Raw genomic sequence first — 27,394 nt, 5'->3', positions numbered from 1 at the left:
GAGTACCCTGACTCCATCTTCAACGTCAAGAAGTGTGTGCTTGCTGTGGACACCTGCCTTCCACCCAGCCAGCTTTCCTCCCAAGGCGGCCTTGTTGGAAGGCCATTTCCACAGGCCCCTTCTTATGCTGTTGGCAAGAAAGTCTGAACTAATTTCCTGGAGGGAGAGCAGGGATCCCACTTTGAACCTAGTCCCAGAGACCCAGGGAAATTCATGCTTCCCACATTCCTAAGTCTTAGAGGGGTTCCTGCAGCCACCTTACCTCTAAATATGGTTCATACTCACCTGTGCCACAACGCCCTGGGCTGGACTGTGAGATGGAAGAACATCTACTTTCCCAGAGTACCTGTTGTCAAATATCTTGGGCTCTCAAAGATGCTCAAAGTGTCCACCAGGAAGCCCTGTCTTGAAGACCCACAGCAGGCCTGCCTTGAACAAAATAAAGGAAATGAAATCTGGCTTCCCCTTGGACCATTTAATGATCCATTTTCCCAGCTGCTTTATCAACACGCTTCAACTGCAGTTTCCTGGGCCGACTGGGACCATATTCCTAAAGGTAAAATGCATCAAGACACGAGGTTCCAGAGGGACCTGCGTGTGACTTCTGGGTGGTGGAAGCACTGGGGATGAAGAAGTGTAAACTCCAAAGTGTTAACATTTTCAAGACAGATTCTGTGATTTGGGGAGCAAATATTTAAAATTCAAATTGGCTTACATAGCAAACATAAGACAAGTAGAGGCTCTTTACGTCTAAAAGCATCCCTTTGTTTCCTTCCCCTCAATACATCTAGTTTTCTATTTTCTCTCTGTCCTTTTCTCAGCTGCCTTTCAGGAGCCAATCCCTAGGGAGACATGAAAGGCATATTTTAATGGATCATCACTCCACACACATTTTCATTTCATTCCTCTATTTACTTAACTGGTGGGACTCTCAGACATCAGCGAGTGGAGCAAAGAAGCCTTTCTTTCCTCACCAAAAACCAGAGGCAGAAGGGCATATGATTACAGGCATGTACCTCCCCTTATATCCCTGGTCAGCATGTGGCCTCAGCTTTAGGAATTTTGTAAGTTTAGGTAATCTATCGGATGCCCCTAAACCTTGATATCTAGAAAATGAGAATAACAATAGAAACAATTCATAAGCTTGTTTTGAGTTAGATGAGACAATGCTCATTACACAGTTAGCATGGTGGTGGCTCCTGGGGTGTATAAAAGGCTCAATAAACTTAATAAGTGATTTGTTATTGGGCTTATTTTTTATATCTGCTAGGCAACTGGCTATACTATTTATGAAAGTGGCCAACAGGAAGTCCTGAGTCACCACTACATCGTGGAGGAGTATAGATAGGGAGATGCCCAGCTAGGAGAGTACTGGGGCAACACATGCCACCTCATATCAGAGGTGACCTGTATCCCACATGCCTCGTGCTGGAAGGCCACAGGTAGGTTCCTCTCATAAGCTCTTAGAAGAAGAAACAATGCACATCCGTTTGGATGTACCCAGAAGTATGCTAATGTAGACATCGGTGATGGTGACGACGGTGGCAATGGAGCTTGGTCCTAATCTTGTAATTATTGAGGACACTCGTGTCATGGATTCTGTGGTACTTACTAGGAAGACAAAGGTAAAAAGGCCGGCTCATTCACCTTTATCCTGGCCTTTCTGGAGGAATGAGGACTTCGTTGAGTGTTTTTGGATGATTACAAGGATAACTATGATGCTGATGCTGGAAGAAAGTTTGGGTGGTCTGCTAGTCCTTTGTCAAAAGAAAAATGCTTTCACTCTCCATGAGTGAAAGCATTATCAAGGTGAGTTTTAAAGATTAGTTTAAAATTTCAAATGTGGAAATTTTATAATCCATTGATTCATTACGCCAAAAAGTAAGACGTTGTTCTTATGTGCCACTGAAATCTTTCTGTCTTGAATTTGGATCCTGTACCATTGTCAAAAAATTCATTACAACTATTACTCTATTATTGGGGGAGATGCTATGGGATATAAAAGAAGCTATTATAACCTTACTTTTTTAATTAAGAAAGAATGCACAAAATTGATCCAGGAATAAAGCAGCATGAGTCATAATGACATTACATAATGATACAATACCATGTTAAATTGTATTCCATGAATTGCATATTGCAAAGCAGCATTACCTCTTTGGGGAGATCTATACTAATTTGAATGAAACAAAACTACAAAGAAACCTTTTGGTAGGAAAGAGAACTCTGAAAACTATGAGCTTGAGCAGGTGTGAGGAGATGAAAGCCAGTGAATAAACGGAGGAGCTGACTTCAGCTTGAAGTACAGTCAGGTCATCCACAGTAGGAGAGAAAGCAGATGCAGGTAGGCAGAGTTATGCATAGGCCTGTAGATGTTCTCTTCTGATTGCTTTCATTTTCTGAATAAAATAAGAAGCAAGGTCATCTACCAAGAGTGAAGGTGGACGACATATTGGAGGGTTGAGGAATATATCAATCAAGGTAGATTTGGAAATGACAGGTAATAAACTGGTAACTGGAGATAAAACATGAAATAGTCATGGAAGAGAGTGGGGAGCAAACAAATGTTTGGACAGCGTTACAGGCCCGGTTGAGGTTAGTTGTCATACATTTAAAGTGAGATTACTCAGCAGGGTTGCAGATTTTTCTCCACCCACATTCTGCAGTGTAGATTCAAGTATAAATTAAGTGGAGACTTGAATTTCACTGGGGTTGGGGCTTTATAACCCCAGTGAATATGCTGTTGAATATGACCCCATTCTGGATACGATCAAGTGAGAGAGGCAAGGGAACACGGTCATACGCAAAAGGAGTGATTGTAATACACGGCCATGAGATTTAGGCTGGGTAAGAAGGGAAATAAGGACATAAGGGCAAGGGACGGTAATTGATTATAAGTGCAATTTAATCTTCTGATTGACGCATCTGACTGCAGTCCAGCCTGGAGAGTGATGGATTTCATAAAGAGCAGAGTACCCAGGAGTGGAGGAAAGATCAGAAGAGGGTTAGACTCCTAATAGATGGTTTAGTGAGGAAGCAGTCAAGAGAAAGTATCCAAGAGAGAATAAAACACCTGACTAAAAGCCGATATGGCCCACGTTTAATAGTACTTTGCATGTAACAAATAGTTGCTGAAAACTGAAGGAACAAAATAGCAGCAGACTCACAGACTCCAAGAAGGGACCAGTGGTTACCAAAGGGGAAGGGTGGGGGATGGTGGGTGGGGCGGGAGGGAGAAGGGGATTGAGGGGTATCATGATTGGCACACATGGTGTGGGGAGGATCATGGGGAAGACAGTGTAGCACAGAGAAGGCAAATAGTGACTCTGTGGCATCTTACTACACAGATGGACAGTGGACAGTGACAGCAGTGGGGTCTGGGGGGGACACGATAATATGGGTGAATGTAGTAACCACATTGTTTTATCATGTGAAACCTTCAAAGGAGTGTATATCAATAATACCTTAATAAAAAAGTACATATCTTTAAAAAAAAAACAAATAGTTGCTGACTATATTTGAAGAATGAAATCGAACAGATACATGAATGGCTTATGGAGGAAGTAATTGAAAAGATATAATTTTCCTGAGGGAGAGAATAAAGAGTGGAAGAGTGGTGGTAGAAATGATGAGAAGGGGTAAAATTGAGAACTATTAAGGATAAAATCAATAGGAGTTGATATGGGTGAAGTTGGGGAGCAGAAGGCAGGAGAAGAGAAAGGCAAGGATGACCCCCAGGTCTGTGACTTGGTTGATGGAACAGATGGCAATGCCCTTCAGAGGGATGAGACATGGAAGAAAGAACATGAGGCTGGAGCCAAGGGCAGAGGTGAATTAATTTTAAGCACATTGAGCTTAAGGTACCTGTGGGATACCACATGGAGACGTCCAGTGGGTAAATGGAGAAGTGAGCTCAGCAAAGATCTGAGCTTGAGGGACTTGGAGAGGAAAGCCCCTCAGGCAAAGCAGGTGGGGTCCAAGGACACATGGGCTTGGGCGTGATTTCCCAAAGCCATGTGTCCACTGGTCCCTCCTGAAGAGAAGTTACAAAGTGAAAGGAGGACCCAACATCTGAGGACTGAAACTTGCGGAACCTGATGTCTAAGGATCGAGAGGAAAAAGAAGAGTCTGCAAAGGAGACTAAGAAGAGCAACACAAAGTGTACAAATCAAAACTGGAGAGAGAAGCCAACAGAATAGAGATGAGGAAGTAGTGAAGAGGATCAAATGCTAAGAAATGTCAATTAAGTTGTGATCAGAAAATCATCCATCGGATGTGAAAACCTAAGCCACTGAGCCCTAGAGGGAGAAGATTTTGTAACGGCAGAGGCTGAGATCAGATTAGAATTGACTGAGAAGTGTCTGGAAGCAGAGGAAGTGGGGGACAAGGAAGGGCTCTTGTCAAAAAGAACGGCTTTCAGAGAAAGGTGATAGAATAATGGCCGTGGGAACCAGTGACTTATTTTTATTTTTTCTTTTTGATTTTTTTTTTAACTGAAAATTCTTGAGCATGTAATAAACTGAGAGAAAATAGCCAGAGGTTGAAGATACAGCAGAGGGTTCAGGAGAGTAAGGTTCCTCAGGCAAAGGCAGAGAATGTCTGAAGTACAGAAAGACGTCCACCTCCTCCCGTATTGGAAGGAGCTAAGGGTGAGTCAGATGGAAGTATTTTGATGTCTGCCATGCTTTTAAAGGATAAATCTGTCCTGTTTCTTCTGCTCTGTCACTATCTAATTCTACGCATTCTGGCTTCTAAGTCTACTGCTTTGCTGAAAGTGCATCTCCAAGGTCTCAAATAACCTCCCAGTTTCAAATCCAGGGCCATCTTCTCAGTCCTCTCCTTCTAAGCCTCTGTGCAGCCTCACCCCCACTGAACACCCTCTCTCCTAAAACTGTCTTGCCCTCGTTTCTGTGACATTGTGACATTCTACCTCCTCCCCCTATTAATTTCTTCTCTCTCCACGTTGGATTTACGTCTTTGTCTTGTGCCCTAAAGGTGACATGCTCCCAAGATCCGTGGCTTCAGCTCTCATCCTTATGAAGATGGCATTCAGAGTTTCATCTCTAATCCCTACCATATGACTTCAGCTGCCCAGGACTCTGCTGTTCAGGCCTCCGTCCCAAGATATTTGTTTAAGATGGGGCACATCAGATTCCCAGGGCATTGTGAACAGCACCAAATCAGATAGGAGAATCAATGATGACTGTCCAAAGGTTCCAATATATGACTAGGATCAAGTGACTGTGGCACAAATATGAAAGCCAGAAAAACCCAGTGTCACCTGGGGTGGGTTCAGAATGCAGACACATGCCGATCTGCCAGGAGATAAGGGGAAGGCAAAAGGTGGTCTCATACTAATGAAGGATAAACTGGAACCAGATAACTCACTAAAGGACATATGACAAGATGCCATATACTCTGTGAAGAGAGGTTCATAGGAACCCTCACAAGATCAGGACAAGTTGATATAAAAAGATAAGTGAAAAAAATTAACTTTTCTGATAAAGCATTGTCTAAGACGGATCTGCCACTCAGGCATGCAGTCCCCAAACAGTAACACCTAAATGAAGGGACAGAGTGTTTTGGGGTCACAAATATTTAAATCAATATAGTGTGACATGCAAACAAAAGCACATTGAGACACCATTACTCACCCACTGGAGTGACATTTCCAGGTGCTGACAAGGATGTGGGAGACACTGGAACTCTCAGAATTTTCTGGTGAGAATGCAAAGGGACACAGTCATTTTGGATAATAGTTTGTCAATTAAACATACACTTGTCATAAACCCCAAGAATCCTACTCTCAAGTGTCTACCCAAGGGAAACAAAAATGTGTACCCACAGAAAGATCTATATGTAAATTTTTAGTCATAATAGCCAAAAAATGCAAACAACTCAAATGCCCACCAATTGGTGTAGGAATAAATAAATTGTAGCTTATCCATGCAATGTATTCTAGTCAACAATAAAATGGAGCAAACCACTTGAATGACTCTTAAAAGCATTATGCTAAAAGCTTTTAAGAAAAGCCAATTGCTAGGGAATATAACATCAAACTACTTTGTTGCACAAATTTTAGCAAAAGCACTGTTATAAGATATCGGATTTATGCTTGAAAATCACACATTCAGTCTATCATTTCACTGTATTAGTGTTGAACAAACAACTTTGGCCAAGGGCAAGTTCCACAAAAAAGAACAACAAAAGTATTTGCAGGCTACAATTTATTTTATAAATTACATACATATTTTAATCTGGAGGTAGAGAGAGCATCTGCAACGGGGCTTAAGCATTTGTTTAATATTTCTTTAATGGAGGATTTCCGATTATTTGCCAATGTTTCTGAAATGACAGAGGTGCATAGAGTAACAGTATCTGGTTTTAATTTTGGTCCTTGAATAGATGTTCTTGTTGAGTATTCATGAAGCTCCTCGCTGTCCCAGATAACCTAGCCTCTATGTCTATGTCACATCCAAGTCAACCCCCACAAGCTCCCTTCTCTTCAGGCCTGTGTCTCAGCGAGCCGTGTGGTTAACCAGACTGTCTACACCCTCCTCACTAGTTGATGGTTCACCATAGTGGTGCTTACCGCAAGAGTGTGATTACCCTCTCTCTCAGTTCCAGGTAGAACTTAAGAAAAAAAAATGCATGCTCTTTATCCATTGCAGTGAAGATGGAATTCTCCTCTTGAATAATAATGAGTTGAATTTAGCACAGCCAGAAAGGGAGCTACTCCAGTGCCATTCTCCTTGGAGATTCTTCCCCCTCCTTTTAAGACTCTTTGCATCAGCTTCAAGTTCAGGGCTAAAGAAAAAATTAAAATTAATCTCTACTTCAAGGAAAAGTGGAATATTCCACAGTCATTCATGGTTCAAACTAAAATACTCCTGAGTTGTTACTGTAGTGGTGATTTTTCTAAATTTCTTCAAACACTGGCACATCTTCAAGTCCAAAGAAGTCCTTAACAAAAAAGAAAGAAAGGGGAGGGAAGGAAAGAAGAAAGGAAGGAAGATGGGGAGAGAGGAAGGGAAAAGAAGAGCTTCTGTGGAAAAATTGCTTCTTGACATCATAATATTTCTAAATGTTGATTTTGAATTATTCCTTAAATGCCCTGAAATGGGCTGTCAGCATTTTTGCCTGAAAGAACTAAGGTTAGTCAGGGTCTTAGACATGTGCTAATACTCAAGTGTGACTAAAAGAATTAACGAACTTCTTCACCCATGTTGCCGTCAGCAGCCCGTATGAGCGAGCTGGCTGCATGTTAGTCCAAAATCGCCTCCCAGATGGAATCTGAAACCTGCCCCAAACACAGAGGGCAGGGAAACAAGAAGAGGCGGACCTCCCACACTGGCAGGTGGCAGTTTTAGTGAGCAAGGGAGCTTACAGATGAGGCATGTCTTAGGGGGCTACGAGGTGAGTACATCTCCATGGCCACCAGAATCTTAAATGTTTGTATGAGGCCTTGACTAGATCAATCACATACCCAATCCAAATGGCCTCAACACCACATTTCTGTCTCAAGGTTGTGTCCTTAAAGCAGCTTCTGGGAGCAGGGAAGACAAGTGGAATGTACATGCCAAGGTCAGGGAAAGGAGGGAGCCTCCAACTGGCCAGATCCAGCTCACAGGCCACCTGGCAGTCACGTCTTCTTGACAACCTCCTCCAACAGTGCCCCCACCGTAAGCATAAGCATGACTCAGTGTAACATTCTTCCACTCTCTCATCCTTACTCACATCAGTAGCAATCAAATGCTTATCATACCTCATCTTGCAGAGTGATTTTTAACGGACAACATATGTTTGACTGTACATTGTTTTATAAATGTAAATTTAACCAAACATAACATGTTTAAACGATGTAAACTTAAAATAGACAAATACACAAAGCTGAGGTAAATACTATGTTAAAAAGAAAACCACAGGCCCAAAATGGGGTCACTTATCCACATCAGTAAACCAGGACTTAGTACCTAGCCTCATGGCAGTTTCAATGCTCCCAGAAATGTTACCTTTAATCAACCAAATGAGAGTTTCCTGGTCAACACTGGAAGGTGATCCACAGATGGACACCTTCCATTCCCCTTAGGAGGGCAACCTTGCCTAACACAATGTATCCTTCGCTTATAATTTTCTTTTTTCTACTCCCTGTCTGCTTTTAAAAACCTTTCCTGTTCTGCAGATTGACAGAGCTCCTTTCTATTTGCCAGATGAAATGCTGCCCAATTCATGAATCATTATAAAGCCAGTTCAATCTTCAAATTTACTCTGCTGAATTTTGTTTTTTTAACACTATTAATAGGACATGTATTAAATTCGTCAGTATCACTCAGTGACTCACAAAAAGACTTTGATTCCTGGGTATTCTGTCCCTTAAACTTGGGAACATCTGCTTTAGCAATCCTATGTGTGTTGTACCAAAATTTTTCTTTTTCTTTAAGACATTAACTCCAACCTCATTCTTCTCCTGCTCCACAGAACAGCTCCGTGAACATTCAGTCTTTTCTTTGGTTACGGGCTTTCCTTCTGCCTCAGATACAGATAGGGATGTAGATAGATCTAGAGTTGCATTTATCACATTGTATTAGAATTAGTTGCCCTAGCCATGTTAAAAAAAAATATATATATATATATGTACCCACAACTGACCCAAGTACTTTTGCACTAAGGGAGTGGCATAATTTCTCCCCAGAGTGGAAGTGTTTGCAAAGTACTTTGAAAGGCAGCATTTGGTACAAAAAGGTAAGGCCTCCAGGAGTTTTTTTGGCAAACAACAGAGAAATAAAGAGCTAGTTAAACTTGATAGCTGACCCTTGAACAGTACTGGGGTTAGGGGCACCAACCCACCTCACAGTTGAAAAATCCATGTACAACTTCTGACTCCCCCAAAATTTAACTACTAGTAACCTACTGTTGACCAGAAACCTTGATGACAACATAAAAAGTTTATCAGCACATATTTTATATGGCATATGTAGTATATGCTGTATTCTTACAATAAAGTACACTAAAGAAAATATTTTTTCAAAATGTCACAATTCTTAAAAACATTTTCTAATTAATTTACTGAAAAAATCTCGTAAGTAGACCCATGCAGTTCAAACCCATGTTGTTCAGCAGTGGCTGAAGAATGCTTAAGAGCAAGAATATCTACTATTGGGTTGATTCACCACACTGTGGCTTAGCTGGTCACTTCCATCCAACATCATGCCACATCTTCGGAGACGCCTACCAGAGGGCTTTCTTCCCAAGGCAAAAACCTCTTAAACAACTCAGAGGAGGTGGACTGTGACTGAGACACAGTCAGGAGGTCAGCACCTCAAGAACCTTGAAGATGGGAAGACACCTAAGTTCCCTCTAGAAATCCCCACAGGGGTCAGGGGAGGGCCTTCTGGCTGTGTGAGCCAATTGTTGCCTAAATTTCAGTAGACATAATGACCCCAGCTGACAGGAGTTACAATGGCTGACTTGTTTCTATATTCCTTCTGGACCATGAGCACCACAATGGAAAGAATGGTGCCTTATTGATCTTTGATTTCCCAGGAGCTGACCCTGTGCCAAAGACTTAAGAGAAGGGTTTCAGAGGATGTATAGAAAATTGAAGCTGCCTTACCAACCTAAGGAGTCAACCTCCTAGAGGTGTGCATTTTTCAAAAAAGCCCTCAAAAGTCATATTTCAAAGAGAGAATTTAAGCAGAGCTTAAGGCAGAGTCCCTTCCCAGCATCCCACACACCATAGCACATAGAAAATGGTCTGTGTTGCTAAGCTTGAGACCCAGCTGTAGCTGACATTCCTGGAGGGATCCCATAAGGAGACAAAGAGTGAGAGACTGTGGAAGGGACTCACAAAAACAAAATAATTACCCACTCAACATTTTTGCCCTAGTGCCCTTTAATATACCCAATTCAAAGAGTTTGATGAAGCCAAAGGATTTCAAATAATCTCTCTATCAAATATGATTGGCATGAACTATTTACTTTTATGTATTTACCCTTGAACCACTACAAGCAGAATAAAGGTCACTTAGAAGGCTGGAAATGTAGGTCAAGTATGTGGGCTCAAGTTCGTGGAAGGAGCACTCCACAAACACTGACTTCCTTCCCCTGAGGTTACTGTAAGAAGGTGCCTGTTTGGGTCAGATGCTGAGAAGCCAGCTTGGGGTCCCAGAATGCTCTTCATGTGTCTCCACACAGAGCACACAGCAGTCAAACTGAAACAGCATCCTTCGACATCCTTTCAGTCCCACCACACGGGTGAGTCAGAGGCATTTCCCACTGCACCTTTTGCTGTCAGCAACGGTGTTGTTCGACTGGGCTAGCCCCTAGCTAAAGCAAATTGTCCAGAAGAGTAAAAAGAGGCCTGAATGCAATGAACCTCTTTCACTGCTCTGCAGCAGGGACAGTGACCCAGAGATTACAAATGGGTAGGTCATGCCTAATAATCCCGAGAGCAAACACTCTTCCAGCCTGGGAATTCAATGTTTAGGCTACCAAACATCCAAAGTGAGGAAGCGTTACACACACAAGAAAGCCTCAAAGAAGGAGAAAACAGTCAGATACACACAGAATTCTATTCATTTCCTATCACTGCTATGACAGATCACTATGACCTTGGTGGCTTAAACAGCGCCAACTTACTCTCCTACACTTCACTCAGCCAGCATCAAGGTGTCGGCAGGGCTGTGCCTTCCTCCAGACCCCCTAGGAGTGTTTCTTTGCCACTTCCAGCCCCTCAAGCTTGGTTCCTTGACTGGCGGCCCTGTCCGTCTTCTGAGCCCATCACTGCAAGCTCTGGCTCCAGCCTTCACATCACCTTATAACTCTTCTGTCATCAAATCCCCCTCTGTCTCCCGGTTATAAAGACATCTGTGACCACATTCAGGGCCCACCACAGAAGTTCGAGATAATCTCCCCATCCCAGTATCTTTCGTTGAACCACATCAGCAAAATCCTTTTTGCCACTTAAGGTAACAGTTCCAGGTTCCAGGGATTAGCAAGTGGATATCTTTCAGCCTAATACCCTACACAAGAAAGATTTCAAAGGAGAAAACAATTAGATACACTCTACAGCATTCTAACACAACTGAACAAAATTTCTCTTGATTATTTAGAAAATAATTATCTAAGATCATTCTCATTTTCTCATTATGAACATCAATTCATCACCATGAATTCTGGCAGATAAGTAAAACCAGAGATTCGGTTCTATTTGCTTTCAGAATAAACTATAAGGTGTGTTTTTGTTCAGTAAGAAGGCCCTAAAATCTTTGAAACCTTAGTGCAAATAGTAGAATTCAGAAATCTGCGTTTCCAAGATGTACTTTTTTTTTGCCTTGTACAAGATGTCTTGAAACCCCCTATTTTTTTTCTAAGAGGTGCACACAGCTGGGCTCTAAATATGTATAAAGTGGAGCAACTTGGGAAGCTGTGGCTCCTGGAGATTAAACTGCTCTTGGTAAAAGGTGAATTTAAGGGTCATTTATACTGTAGGCAGAGTTGTGTCTCTGCACAGTGTTCTTTGTAGAAAAATGCCTTTTGAGTTATCAATATTCTGTGGCATTGTGCTCTGCTGTTTGTTATAAAGGTGGGTGTATATGTTTTTAATTAGAAGCTATTGAGATAGTAAAAAAATGCAGCAAAGATATAAAGGCACAATTTTAAACTCTGGAGGGCAGAACATAGAATTGGCACAGCCCAGCTCACCCGATTCACCAACCTAAGGCTGAATAAACATTTAGGAAATGTGACAAGGCTGGGCTCTTGCAGTCTGAAACTGCACCTGGGGCCTGATGTGATTACTAGTGCCAGGTAATCAATCACCCCAAATTTTCCTGATGTAAAACAACCATTTTGTCTTGATCACAAAAATTGGGGAAGGGCTCAGCCGGGTGACTCCCTGGGGATCTCCTGAGCAGGCTAGCTTCGTAGGCATACAACCTGTGCAGTCCATAGTGCCATGGGTTTAAACAAGCCCCACCCTTGGGTTAAGGCTCTGCTTGACTTGCTTAATAATTTTTTAACAAGGGATTGTGCACTTTAATTTTTCACTGGCTCCCACAAATTATGTAGGTGGTCCTACTCATGAGATTGCATTCAGATACTGTCTGGGGTTAGGGTCAGTTGCAGTCTCACCTCGGCTGAGTGTCCAAGGTGGCTTCTTCATGTTCTTGATGGTTGATGGCGGCTGTCAGCTGGGGGAGCTCAGCCACAACTGTCAACCAGAGCATCAAGCTGAGCGCCGTCCACCAGCACGGCATCCCCAGGGTAGTTGGGCCCTCTGTATGGCTGTGGGATTCTCCCAGAATGCACATCCTGAAAGACGTAGGTACAAGCTGCATAACCTTTAATAACCTACTCTTGGAAACCAGAGCCTGATGGAAGTTATCAGGTGGCATAGTGGGGCAGGGATTGGTTCTCCAGAACTAGACAGGTGACCAAGATAGTGAGCAAACTTGGGAAAAATTGGAGGAAAAAGAGGATGCTGCTCAGAGATTCCCAGAAACTGCTGAGGGAAAGAGCCTGGGAAAGGATTGGACTTCCTACACACAAGCAAGATGAAGACCATTGTAATTTGAGATATTTATGGAAGCTGGCAAACTCAAGGATCTATTGGTAACATTTCCAATGAACTTTCCAGTAAGCCTCAAATTCTATAATTGTACAATTCAGCAGCTATTGAAATCAATGTGCTCACTCTGACCACTCACAGAGAATGATTCTCAGAGAAGATTCCTTGGGTCAGAGATTCCAGTACAAGCAAGTGATTCCTGGTGGATCTCCTACAGAGAGGCAATGAAGCTTAGTGACCCTAGGCAGGAGCCTACTGCCAGATGACAACCATGACCTCAAGAACTAAGTAAGTGACTCAACTCTCACCTGTACAACACTAATCAATAGTTTCTAAATCATAGTTATTACGACAGCTGAATGAGTGATCACACCGAAGTCAGGAGTGTGTCTATTCTATTGTAATCATTCTACAAATCTTAGTTTTCATTAAGAAAGGTTCCAGTACTAAGGGGAATAGTAGGGAATCCCTTGCTATTTGCCCCTGTACACAAGAATAAATAATTCATTTCTTCACCCAGTAAACTCATCTCATATGACAAGAATTTCAACTCTTCTAAATTCTTAAACCCAAATTGCAATACTTAATAGATTTCAAAAGTTAAGCAACACAAATCCAAAAGATTTATGTTTCTTTTGTACTTCATTTCATTTTCCATGTATTTTCAAATACAGTCACCAGAAGTTCGGTGCCCATATGCAGATGCAGCCAAAAGCAATTGACAGAAACACACTTTGTTTTCTCAGTGGATCACACTTGGCACTGGAGCAACCACAGAAGGCAATCAGGCATTTGACAAGTGGTTTGTGGGAAATCTGGGTCTTTTTTCTAGTAGATGTTGAAAAGCCCAGAAGTGTGGAATCAGTAGATGCCTAGGACCCCAGGAAGCTCTTGCCTGATGGATTAGTGCTTAAGAATTTTTCATAAGCAAGGTGTCCCATCTAGGAAGACCGGTCACATTCAGATCGCGCCCCAGAACTCACTACACATAGCTCATCCAGACTTGTGCCTCCCAGATTTGGTTTCTGTCAAAGTCATGAGAATGTGGTTGTGGGAAATGGTCACATGGCCTCTGGTGCTGTCACCACTATAAACAAGCTCTGTCCTTGCCTTCAGGCCATGCAAAGGGCTGTGGTGTGTCACCTACAGACAGCATGTAAGAAAACCACAGAGGTAAGCCAGTGGAGTAGGAAGTCTCTGAGTTTTGTGACAGCCACAACCCCAGAAGAACTCGTAAATCCATCTTTGTCTAGTGCATTGATTTACTTGGCTTTCAAAATAAGAATTAAAAGGTGAGAACACTGATCCCCAGGCCCTGCTTAAGAGGGCATATTAAACTCGTGAGGCTAGTAACAACTAATTCTAATTTGGAACTGTATTAATGCTTTGCATTTATTATTCCTTCTAATCTACAGCACAATCTTATGAGCCAAATATTATTGTCATCCTTATTTTATAATTGACAAAATTGAGGCTCAAAGAAAATAAATATCTTGCCCAAAGCAGGCTATAGATATGAAAGCACACACAGAGAATTTTAACATAGAAGGTAACTGTTCATATAAAGACATATGGTCTTCTGTCCATATTATATAGTTCACAATTTTAAAAGTAACTGAAACAGCTACAAGCATTATCTAATATTTGTAAGTAGAAACAGTTACAGGCACCAAAATAATTAACTAAATAAATTCTGGTTTTCAACTTGAAAGAATAGTGTGTGGCCACTAAAAATTATTGTGAACATTATATGGAAACATAGGATGTGTATAAAATATTAAGGGGAAAATTACCAAATACAGATTGCATATTATGTTATGGTTACAGCCTTATAAAGCATGTGAGATAAAGGGGCAGAAAAGAAAGCAAATGATGAGAAGCAACATTATTGCGGTGGGATAACAGATGACTTTTCTCTGCTGTAATAACACTCTGGACAACACACCATGCCAGGTACTGTTCTGAGCACATTGTATATTATCTTGTTCTCGCCCCTCAACAACTCTGTGGAGTAGGTAATGTTAGCACCCCCATTTACAATAGAGAAGAGGGAGAGCTTTGTTAGGCTGTGACTCCTGAGATTGCCATGATGTTTATACAATTTAAGAGAAGAGATCATCATTCTGCAGGCAAGAACATCTTCACGCTCAAATGAAGGCTTTTTTTTTTTCTTTAATCCTCACTGCAAAACATTTTCTCTTCACTACTGAGTGAAATCAGCACCCACTAAGTAGCTGTTAGCGAGCCAGGGGTAGGTCGCTTTTTAAAGCACACGCTTCACATAGTCCCTATTGTAAAGTTACAAGACCAAGGTCATGCATCTGGACTAGTAAACAGGGATGTGTTTCTGGAAAGGCAGCGAGTAGTGCATCTCTAATGCTCTTTGCGGATCGCGTTGATTTTGAGAACCTCCTGTGTCAGAAACATTTTAATCATTCTTCATTTTCCGATAGGAAAAGATTCTAGTGAAGAGATACAGGTAACTTATCTACGTTTATGCAGATAGACTGACTAGATGATCAGGCCAGTAGGGGAGCTTCAGGCCAAGAGAACTGAAGTCCAACTTTGAGGCTGATATTTACTGGTTCTTGTGACCTTGGGTAAGATTGATTTCCCAGTTTCCTCATCTGTAAAATGGGGATAATAATATTTCCAAACTCGTGCCACGGTTTTGAGGACTAAGATGCACATAAACCAGGACAGGACCTGACCCAGAAAGACAACACTCAGTATATAGAGGAGCTGCTGTTACTGTTATCATTTTCATTATTTTTCGTAACTTTCAATGGAATTCTTATTGAGGTGAGCTCCTTAGGCCACATCAATACCCAAAACATGAGAAAAGTAAGGTTTTTGGCAAATACAGTTTAATTCTATTGCAAATAAAAGAAGATGGAGAACTATGACTTGGGAAGAAGTACAACAACACTGATTATCCAATTCGCAAATATAAGGAACAGATGAGGGAAAATCCATCATACATAAACATTTCTCCTCACCACCACTGGGCCAATACTCTGCACCTAATTCTCTCACTAACTGAAAGGATGCTGTTTCCCTGGGTACTCTTTAAGGAGAAAGGAATGGTCTTCTGCAGTCTTTCATGACACTTGGAGATCACAAGCAAGGCTTAGAGCTTATTAGCTGCGGAAGCTGCCACACCTTCAGGGATTCCTTCCCTGACACAAAAGAGGGTGCTGAAAGAAATACCTCAGGCTGTGAGACAATGTGTGTTCCTTTGTACCCTAAGGGGAGCTCAGCTGAACATGCATAACTCCTGGGGTTTCTTGGACCAAAAAATGCTTTTCCTCCAATTTATATCAGTGAAGCTGGCTACAGTGACCATGTGGGCCCAAGGGGAATTTTTTTGCAATGTATTAAATCTACTGTTTCCCCTCTTCTTGTCAAATTAGTTGAAGGTGATGTAGGCAAAAGATCTGTAAAATAATAATGTAATATTTTGTTTAAACCATCTTAAATTACATAAGTGCTTATATAGATTAAATGGAGAGTGTTAAATTTAATAACCATAATGATATAGCTGTGATGTTTAAGCATAAAAGTTGATTGTGAATTTTCTGGGGCCAAGCAATATGGGAAACATAAGTTCTATGCCTCTTGGGAGAAAAACTATCAGTTACTAAGCACCAACCATTTTCTGGGTACTGCATTAAGTCTTACATATTTTATTTTGATTACTTTATGCACTACTCTTTAAAATAAGCAATATCTACCATTTAACATATGAGGAAACTGATCCGCAAAAGGATTAAATTGCCTAAATTCATGCAACCAGAAAATGTTAGAACCAGGATTCAAAGCCAAGAGCTATCTAAATATTAAATGCATTTTTTTCTCTCTCCTATTAAAAAAAAAAGACAAACCAATTTCATAACCATTCTCCTCACTATAAATGACAAGTGAAATTTCTCCCATGGAGCATTATAAATATAGGTGACTTTTATCCAGATTTGGGGAGTGGGGGAAGATAGGAGAGGAGAGAGAAACAGAGAATGAGATTGAGAGTATCTTTTTCCCCTCAGCCAAGCCTTTATAAGTAAGAATATCAAAAGAACAGGCTATCTGCCTTCAAGTTTCTATGTGAAAAGAAAAGTTTCTCTCTCCACACAGTACCATGACAAGATTGTATATAATCATCTGGACTGCTCAACTTCGACCATTTATTCTACAGGCAAAGCAAGGGTCCTCTGAGCCTCAGAAAGCTGGGCTCAGAGCTGAAGAATGCAGCCCACTCATTCAGCCTCAGCAGTGTCTCAAGTGGCTGCCAAAAAAAGACAGGTTCCCCCATAAGGGAGCCATTTATTTCCTTTTGAACTGTGCGAAGGATTCAGAACAAATAGGCTCAGTCTGCCACCTTGTGAGCCAGAGAGGACTCGTAATTTCCTGAACGACAGCCCTCAGCACAAGAGAAGCTGTACCTAAGAGCCCCAGGCTCCAGGGGGCACCATGTACAGTGTATTTGGATATGTGGCATATGAAGGTACTTCTCTGTACCAGCTCTCAGGGCCAGCCCTCAGCCGCACAGAGAAATGAGAGAAATGACCGAAATGGGTCTTTATCAGAAAGGCTATAGAGTGCTGCAAAACCAACATGAGAAGTCTTGAACTTGGAGTCAGTGAATTTGTTTCTGCTACTAACTACTCACAGACCTTGAGCAAGTCTCCTAATTCTTCTGGGCGGCCTCTGCAGATGAGAGAGGTTGACCAGGTGATCTACAGGGCCACTCTAATAATGTGAACTACCTCAGGAGAGAAATTGCCTTCTCTCTGATCTTCTAACTGCCCTTCAGCTTTCTGATCCCTTTTGCACACTACCACCAAACTTACCTTATGAAATACAGCTATGCTCTTATCACATCTGTAACACAGCATACAAAACCATCCACAAGTGGGCCGTGCCTCCTGGTCTTTGCCTACTACCACATTCATTCATTCAATCATTCAACCAATCATTCATTCAAAAAATATTTATGTATTCCCAGCATATCCCCATGTCCACACTATAATGGGCACACCAGGCATTTTTTATGCTTCCGTGCTTTTGATTATACTGTTCCCTTTGCTAGGAATACCTTTCCCCCACTTTCCCCTAGTCCAACTCCTTTTGACCTCAGTGCAAAAGTCATCATCTCTTTTCTGAAACTTCCTGGTGAGCGATCATCCTCTGTGGCTTCTTAATGTTTCATACCTTGATCACAGTACTTAACATTGTTTTGAAATTACATGTGTACTTGTGTAACAAGGTAATATCTTGATATAATCAGGAGTATCATTTTTTTCTCTGCAACTTCTTTCTTCTCTGGGCTTCTTCCACCACTTGGAGGCTTTGTGTAGGTACTATCCTCGGGTTAGAGCTATTCCTGCCAAAATGAACAGAGAAAGGAAGATTCATTGCCCAGATCTGAGCTCCAAAATGCACCTGTGAGAGTCATAGCAAACATATGAAGCTGAGAGCTGTGAGAGCAAATGTTTTCTAGATTGCAAGAACCTGAACGTTTTAAGTACAAATTCAATATTTACACTGTAAATAAAAGGTTCTAACACAGAGATGCGGAGTCAGCCTACCTGGCTACCCCACTCCCACTCTCACTCTCACCAGTAGCTGAGATAAGGTGCCCGTGCTTAAGAGTTAGAAGTGGTTGTTGGTTCTAGCCTCCTGCCCGTCCTGAAGAAGTTGTAGTGGGGGTGAGAACTTACGCCCTACTTTTTCTCTTGGCCCTGGAAGGCAGCAGCTGTGCAGAGTCTCTGAGCCAGGGTATGGTGGCCGTCAAGGATATTGCGATGTGCATTCCTGGGCAAGACAGGGATTTTCCCCACAGCTGCTTGGAGCCCAGAATCTGGAAGCTCCTGAGCCCCCCCGAGAATTGTAAGAGATTGATGAAAGACAACAGTGATACCAAACGCCCAGAAGGCAGGATGAGGGGGACGCAAAGTCATCCCATGGCCCTAATGACCAGGGACTCTGTGAACGGCCAGTCCCAACATGATGGCCCTTCCATACACACTTTTTACTTCTCTCCGTCTCCTCAGTGGCTAGCACAGTGGCTGATAGTGTGCACTTTGTAAACCTGTGTAGCCAGGAAGACAGAGTAGTAAAGAGTTACCAGGGGAACCTGAGTTCGGTTTGCGCCATATTCCTTAACTCTCCCTAAAACCCCCAAATAACATTAACAAAATAACTCTTCAGTTGATAGGAACAGAGTGGATTGGTGGTTTGCTAGGGCCTGGGAGGTGGGGGACATGGGGAGGAGATGCTGGTCAAAGGGTACAAACTTGGAGTTACAAGAAGAACAAGTTCTGGGGATCTAATGTATAGCGTGGCGACTATAGTTAACAATACTGTATTACATAATTGAAATTTGCTGAGAGATCTTATTGTTCTCACCACAAATAAAAAGTTAACTGTGGGGCGATGGAGATGTTAACTACTTCATTGTGGTAATCATTTCACATTGTGTACATATATCAAATGATCACTCTGTACACCTTTAGCTAATACAATGTAACTGCCAATTATATCTCTATAAAGTTGGAGGGAAAAGTCTGCAAGATCCCCCCACACACACACACACAAATAATAATAAAATAATGTATGAGGGAATAAGAAATACAAATAACAGATAAATAGAAAATCTTTAGGGCTACAAGAACTATGAATATAGGCCAAGACAGGAAACAAACACCAGCAGTATTTTTCAACCATTAACACTTTATTATATTAGTAGTTGATATATTAATTCTCCTAAAATTTTACATAACCAATATATTATAAATATATGGACAGTTTCCTTACAAATATAAATATTAGGATACCATCTATATTTAGCAAATGCTTAATAAACATATGTACTAGATCCTTTTCCCCATTCTTTCCACCCGCCTGCCCATGCACAGCCCCTCAACACACACTCTTACAGCATGGTGGTATTTTCTACATTTCATCCATGTACATAGAGGCCCATCTTACTAACAGAGCTCCCAGGGAATGGCACTGTGTCATGGGGACCGCATGGCTAGAAAGTGGTCATCACCACGCACAAACAGAGGGGCCCACAGGCTCCATTCTCCTCCATGCATTTTCAGAGGATCAGAACATTAGCACATCTCAGGACTATGTTATGATTTGAAGCCCCAAGAAAGTTAATACTATGTCTAATACAGAGCTTTGGGAATTCCATGCAGGCTCTATGAAGCAGAGAGAATTGGGACCACACAGGACTTGCTGCGGAGCACCGGGTAAGGGAGGGCATTTCCACGGATTCTTCAGCTGAACTGGTGGACAGCTCTCAGGCACGCATGTAGCGGACAATGGGGGTGACACAGGTGCAACCAACAGTCACCCGCACCTTTTCCAGCCGGAAGGAGTGGGAGCAGCCCAGGGGCTCCCTCCGGAGGACTAGGACCTCTTGCTGGATGGGAACGGAGTTCATGGAGCTGTCTTCCTGGCCCTGGGCGTTGATGCAGCCTGAGTGCCTGCACCGGGCCTCTGCGATCTCAGAGGGGAAGCGATGGGGGTCCCGGGTGATGCTGCAGAAGAAGCAGGCAAAAAAAGGTGGTGAGGCAAGGGAGAGGAAGGTGGACAGAGGATGAGAGCCCTACAGCATCTGCAGGGAGGTGTTTCTGAGTAACTCGGTCTCCAGCAAGACGGCCGAGATTCAGACACTGCCCCCTGGCAGGGGCTTAACTACCTAAGCCTCAGTTTCCTTAACTACAAAATGGGGATTCTTATACACCTCTCTCATAGGATCATTAAGATCACTCGGTGATAAAAATGCATACAAAATGCTATACCAGGAACACTTCTAATTGTCCCCGGAATTTGTTTCCATAATTACATTTGGAACATATAGATGAGTGCCCAGTATTCCAAGAATCTACATGTAAGAAAAAATCACAACACTGCACCCTGAACATCCCGTCTAGCATCCCACTTCCCAAACTGGCCTTTCTCCTCCACGCTGCTCTCCTCCCCAGCCTTGAAGACTGATGTCTAATCTGAGTGGATCTCTTTAAACCGACTTTTCTGGTCCCTGTGCAGAGATAATTACGTAGGCTGCTTTAAGGGGCCCTCTCTTCCCACACAGAAATTCGTAAATTCCAATGTTAGGCTGCATGAAGCAGAAAAGGACAGAGTTGATGAGAAGTTGGAAGCAAAATAGTAGGACCTTCAACCACATGAGAGGACCTAGCCCAAAACAGTAAGAAAAATGCAAGCTCCCAAGTATAGTGGGATTTCTGTTTTTTAGAGTAAATGTAAGTTTTTTTCCTATATTTTCTAAATTTTGTACTTTACAATTAGGATAAATTAACATACATTTCAAAAAAATGTGAAGATCCATCTCATTTGAACCTACCTGTAGTCCCAGGGGGAGCTGGAGCGGTTCTGGAGGTCATTTGAGATGGGAGCACCCTGGTTTTGATTGAGGATGCGAATGTCAACCCTCACACTGTTTTCCTCCAGAGGAGGGCAGAGGGCAGCATCCCCCGCTTTGTTTTTTTTCCGAGCTTCCACCTCCCTCAGGAGGGTGAGCCCCAACATCAACAGCAGCAGGGACTTGACCTGGAAAACAGGAGGTTGCAGCTGGTTAGGGACACTGGTGCTGCTTGCGGGCAAGACACTCCCCATGCTCTAAGCCGAACTCAGCACTGCTGTTGTTTTCTGGGATGAGGGCTTCTCTCCATATGCCACCTGGAATGAGAACAGTCATACAGGAAGATATCAGGGTACTAAACTGAGAACTCACTGGCCTGGTGACTGAGCCCTACACAGTCTGAGAGCTCCTTAACAGTGAGACAGACAGACAGACAGATGTCAGGATCCGGGACTGGGTTCACAGCTTGACCTGGCTTCCTTGATGAGCCTCTGGTTTCTCTTCTTTCTAGCTGGATTATAATACTCACTTTATAATAATAGTCACAAGATTAAATGAAATGTTCTATGTAAAGCACACTATAAATATGTATAACAAAAGTGGATGCTTAAGAAATGACAGCTCTTGCTTTTTCTTCCCAATCTTATATCCCATGACTCCTCTGAAAAATCCTGCCTCCCAGCGGCACATCCGTCTAGAATACTCTGCCCTGCCTCTAGCTATGCAAACTCTGCTCTTCCCTGCAGATGTGGTTCCCTCCAGGAACTGTACCTCAAGTCGTTCCATTAGAAGTATGTTCACTTTCCTTAAATCATAAAGATTTTACCATCTAGCACTCAAGAAACATTTCTTTATTATCGGAAGATGTAGCATGTTTGTTCATGTCAGATCCACACCTATTAGATCATAGGTTCCCTCAGGAGCACATGTCATAGAACAAGTGGTCCATAAATACTTTCTGGATCAATGGAAGTGCACGTGAGTGAACAAATGAACAAAATGAGACACTTAAATTAACAATACAGTTAAATCCAACACATTATGGAGAAGCAACCGCAGCAAAGTTCCAATTACCCATGTTAATTGAAAGAAGCAGGACATTAACGATGCACAACAGAGATACGGAAACTATCTCTTTAGCTCTGGAACACATTTTTTATACTTACATTGAAATATTGGCTTATCTGGTGCTACAGGAATGCACAAAGAAAGTACTCCATGAAAACCTTGCTAAAAGAATAACTAAAAATCTCTCCAGCTTCCCTCTGTCACAGCCATGCCTGGCTCGCCCCACCTTCACTGCTGACCCTTAGTGGGGATGGACGAGACCCACTACCCATTCTCAACATAATGCAGACAAGAGCTGAGGCCGAGCTGCTTTCACTCTCTGGCTCAATGTTGTTCAGCTTACACCTTCTGCGAATTAAGGTAGAGGAGGTAATTAGACATGTTGGTTTAAAGGACCTCCTTTTTAATATTTTGCAGATGCTGGAGGCAAGAAATCATAAAAGTAAATAGAAAGGTCATGGTGTCTACTTGTTGTTCTAAGATAGCTGATACTAAAAAGAAGTTGAAAGTGAGATTGACCTAGATAAGCCCAAAGGAGGCTGATCTGCCTTCAGATAATCAGCAGTGTCTACTTTTATCTCCCACAATCATTCATTCATTCAACTCTTTCTTGACTCTATAGTGTAGTGATTCAGGATGCGGGCTAGGGAGTCAGATGTTCATAAATCAGTCCCAGGACTCTAGCTGTGACTCAGTTTGCTCCACCAGAAACCATGAAGATTAAATGATACCAACTATTCAAGGCATGCAGCGCACTGCCAGCAGAGGATAGGTATTCAATACATAGAGGGCTCCTACTCAGTTACCATCATGCCAATGATACACAATGGACAGGGAAGAGGTCAATCAGACCTTCTGTCTACACAAAGTGCTCTGCAGTTTTAAAAGTAAAAGGGTGTCTACTTAGACAAGAGCATTCTTAGATAGCCTCCCAAGCCAGCCAATCACTTCCTAAAGTTTAAGTACTTCCTCCTTGGTGTTTTCTTTCCTCTTCTGCATCATACTCACTGAATCACTTCTAATTTCCATTATCAAAGTTTCAAAGTAACTATACCTTGGTTGTATATGTTTAGCAATGATTTCCCTGCTTCCAACCAGTTGTTACTATCACCACTTACATTCTTACAGCATTTTAGAATACCATTTCACACCACTTTAAACGCTGGGTTCTCACAACTACCTTGTGAGGTACGGAGAGCTAGCATTAATAATCCTGATCAGACAGGTGAAGGAGTGGTGCCTGAGAAAGAACAAATAACTTGATTGGGTCCACCGCCTTGTTAGTGCCAGGCTGGGGACTCGAACCAAGGTGTCAGTGGGCAGTAAAAGTGCTACTGAAGATCATTATTATTATCAAGATAGAGCCACTCATGGTGTTTAATCTGTTTTGTCTCACAAGAGGAAGCAAGCATTCTAAGCCATGTAGCAGCTGTATCAGAACTACATGCATGCGGTAGGTCCCATGGCTCCCTGTCAGGAAATCAGATGATGTCTGCAGATCGCTCTAGCTCGCTCCACAAAGCTTTGATCTGTAACTATAGATTTCACTGGTTATGCAGTACAGAGCAGGGTCTCTGATAAGGCTCTTGCTGGTTCTTAGGAATGATATATACAGACTTCTCCAAGGCGTTCAGAGCACTTTCTAGACTTGCATTCCTGTATGCTGCATATAAGGGAGATATTACTGCCATTATGTACAATAGGAAGCAGAGGCAAGAGAGAGAACCAACGTGACACTCCACCGAGTGTGAACTCACCTGAGAGACCCTCTGGACATTGTCTCCTGAACTTAGTGGTGATCTGTGCTCACACCCATGTAGGAATGTGCTGCAGAACCCAGCTAGCACCTAGGTCCAAAAGAATTTGCCCCAACTACTTACTAAGGACGTTTCATCTGCCTATACCTCCCAACTTCTAGTCCTACTCCAACACTTGCACTATCATGTTTCTTGCTGACAGTCCAATAGATTTCTTCAAAGAAACCAGAAATAGAAATGGCTTTGGAGCACAGAACTACCAAACAGATGTGTTCAGACACAATGGTCTTAAATTCAGAAATCCTGCCTCTGAACCATTCAGGGAGAAGCACTCTGTACTCGGGTCCAGCAAACCAAGACTCATGCCTCAGTTCCTATGCGTGCAGTGCCCAGTGATGATAAATCACTCAACTCCATTGTGCTGTTGCTCATGTGCGCCGGAGAAAGTACTCCCCATCCACTTCACTGGGCTGATGAGTCTCAGAGGTCAAAGTAACTTCATTAATACTGGTATTTAATACTTACTGAACACTCTCTCTATCCTTATTGGTTATTATTTTAAATGGCCAAGTTAATTAAAAACTAAGCATGCGTAGATCTGCCATTTCAGAGTATAGATTTTTGTCATTTCCAATGATATTAATGAATCTCCCCAAAATCCTATGAGGGAAATGCCATTTTTATTCCCCTTAAGTAATTCTCCCCAACTCCCACATTTGGTAAGTAGTGGGGCCAGGTCCATCTGATTCCAAAGTCTATGTCCCCTAAATACTGCACTTCACATAATTCCTGGTCACCTCTAAAACATATATAAATATAACATAGTATTATCTATTATCACTACCATATGCCCTGACCTTTTATGAAATCCAAGCTCTTTTAAGTTACATGTCTTGTAAATAGAGAAAAAAAGAGAGATTACTTAGGCCATAAAATGGTGAGTGATTTCCCAAGTCCTGATTTCAAACTCCTCTATATTCCATTCTTCTAGGCCTTACCTGACTACTGCCGGGAAAAATTCTAGACCCAGGGAAGGTAGATCTTTGTACTCTAACATGTCTCTCTCCTCCAGGAGGAATGAGACAATGCAAAAAGGATGAACTGTTAGAGACGTGGCAAATTCCTCTCCTCTAGCAGCTATCCAAAGTGCAACACCGGGTGGTTTCATATCCTCCGTGCAGGGCATGCCTTGTCTACCTGTTGTCTTTGGGAATCATTAAATCTCTTGGGACCCCAGCTTCCTTGGTTAAAGTACAAAATATAAATATATACATATCCTAAGAGACTGGAAGCTCCCACCATGAGATGAGGGTTTTCGGCCAACCTAACCTTATAATGGCAGCCACAAGAGGGGTCATGTTCGGTGGCCTGTGACGCCAAGAGCTGTCAGGTAAGCTGACACCAGCTATGCAAAAGCCATCAGATGAAAAGCTAAGCTTTGCACCCCATTGTAACTTCTGGTTGTATTTTCTTTTTCTCCACCAGACAGGGGTCAAAATTAAAGTCAGTTCTATGTTTCAAAAAAATGACCCCCCAAAAAGACTCCAATCAAATCTAATTCCTTAGAAATATGCTTTTCTGAAATCTCAGGGATGACAGCCCCTAAACAGGAATTAGTATTTATTATTTTCATTATCATTATTATTACTCACCATGGCTGTGCTGCACAGGAAAGTCATTGTCATTTTGCTCGGTTGCCTGCTTTGTGCAGTTAAGTCTTGCTGTGTATGTGTCACCCGGGTAGGCCTGTGTTGTACCAAGGAGGGGATCTGCCGATTTTATAGCAATCACTGTCCTTATTTCACCTGACCTGCTTACTGTCTAAGTTGTGGTTGCCCCAGACTTACTGACGAATGTAGTTTTTTTTCTATTCCACTTCCTGAAGGGGAGTCCAAGAGGGACCCTAAAAAGAGATGACGGAAAAAGGGTCAAATCTTCCTTTTCTTCTATGTCACTTCTACCCCCTTACCCTGAAATTACAGAAAAATTCTTAACTAATTAACTACAGAAATGAGCTAAGTTACAAAATGCTGTCATGATCTTCATGTTCTTCCACAAATAGCCAACAACTCTCGTCATGCACCATATGTTCTACTTTCCAGTCACGTAACATGAACCGTGATTTAAGTGGGAAATAAATCATCCTTAGAGGAGATTTGGTAGTAAATGAGTGAACTATTTTCAGCTCCATTTTATGAATGGGAAAATAAAACCAAAGAAATGAATGACATCAGTAAGAAATTCAGAAATTAAATTCCCAGGTAGCTTCACAGTGCCCCTGAACTAATTCGATTTTAACCCCATGTTTAAATCCTACTGATGCTTAATAAATAGTCATTATTCAGAGAACATATAAACAGGCATTATCTTGGCCATCCTTGATTAAGGATGATTTTTTTTAACAAAAATAAATTAGCAAGTAGAGACTTTAAATGTAATTTTAAAATGACCTGATGAAAGTTCATTTTTCTCAGTTCAGTTCAGGTCAACAAATATTTATTAAGCACATGCCATGTGTCAGGCATTATACCCTAAGGATACACAGACATTTCTGAAATAACAGTAACTTATTATTTTAATCTCCATTAAGGTCAGGTAAAATTACACATGCTCTTTTAAAAAGGCAAGGCACCTCCTAGCAGGGTAAAATTATTTTCCTCTATCACAACATGTTTGAGCAAGTTTCCACCATTTTTTTTAATGAAGGAAATGAGAGGAAGCAGCCCTGAGTTCACTGGAAGCCCCTCCGGGATTGATCAGAATCTTTCTGTGATCATGAGATTTTTAATCCATGTTTCTCCTCTCCATGCCTGTGGATTCTTCTTTGTATCTTTCCTCTGGAACCATCTGAAGTGTAACCCCTATAGGAAGACTTCCTTGAATCATCGTCTCAGGCTTTATTCCCTTCCCCCATTGCCTATGTGCTCATATTTAGTCTAGCTCACCCTTGTTTAATGTTTTAGGATGGTTCTCTGGAGTCTTCATGAACTTGGGGTAACTTCAGTTCCTCCAATAATCTCTGCCACCCTCCTTCTCTAAATATACATCCCCAAATATACAGTCTAAATTAAAACAGTGTATTTACTATGCAGATACGTTCAAGACAAGTCCCCTAGCCAGCCCTTAGAAGCCTCCCATCTTATGGAGAATTCATAAGACCTTGCCAGGTGTGTCCTATACAGTTGGTGAAGCTAGAACCATGAAATCTAGAGCTGTTTTCAGATTTGCTTATATCACTCATGCTACCAAAGCAATATATGCAATACATACTTGAAGCATATTAAATGGGCTTGGTTGAGTCACTCTCTTTCTTCAGTGGTCTTTTCTCCATTGAGAACCATACCTCAACGCATAGAACACTACATACCAGGTCTGTTGAAAGAGAGAAATAATAAGTTACTTTGAATTAAGAGTGTCTGATTCAATATAAGAGGATTTGCTGGATTGCACAGGAGAATTAAATGGCCCTTTACATAAGAAGGAGCAACACTGACCATTTATGTCCCATGGTCACAAAGTTTTCCCATATCAAGATAAAAATAACTAACTTCTCAGCATGTCAAACCAGTAACTAGCTATCAGCAAATTCAGACTGAATGCACAGATCCA

General features: G+C 41.9%; 1 protein-coding gene across 1 annotated transcript; it reads right to left on the bottom strand.

Annotated features, from left to right (window-relative positions):
- Window positions 1–19,339: 19,339 nt before the first annotated feature.
- IL17F (interleukin 17F) lies at window positions 19,340–27,160 on the bottom strand. Its single transcript, XM_017671390.3, has 4 exons — window positions 27,056–27,160; window positions 25,438–25,688; window positions 20,943–21,148; window positions 19,340–20,115 (listed from the first exon to the last, which is right to left on the bottom strand). The coding sequence occupies exons 2-4, from the start codon at window positions 25,468–25,470 to the stop codon at window positions 19,875–19,877; spliced, it is 480 nt and encodes a 159-aa protein (XP_017526879.1). The 5' UTR covers window positions 25,471–25,688; window positions 27,056–27,160; the 3' UTR covers window positions 19,340–19,874.
- Window positions 27,161–27,394: the final 234 nt, after the last annotated feature.

Source organism: Manis javanica, chromosome 16, assembly GCF_040802235.1.
Source record: "Manis javanica isolate MJ-LG chromosome 16, MJ_LKY, whole genome shotgun sequence".
In the NCBI taxonomy this organism is placed as follows: Eukaryota; Metazoa; Chordata; class Mammalia; order Pholidota; family Manidae; genus Manis; species Manis javanica.
The sequence above is the reverse complement of the archived record's forward strand: the minus strand, read 5'-3'. Positions and strand labels throughout refer to the sequence as shown.

Coding starts and splice junctions, on each gene's coding strand:
- IL17F (XM_017671390.3), bottom strand. CDS start 25,470: ATGACAATGACTTTCCTGTGCAGCACAGCCATG. Junction 21,149..25,437: donor TCCTGTGCAGCACAGCCATG/GTGAGTAATAAT, acceptor CCTGTTTTCCAG/GTCAAGTCCCTGCTGCTGTT. Junction 20,116..20,942: donor AGCTCCCCCTGGGACTACAG/GTAGGTTCAAAT, acceptor CTTCTTCTGCAG/CATCACCCGGGACCCCCATC.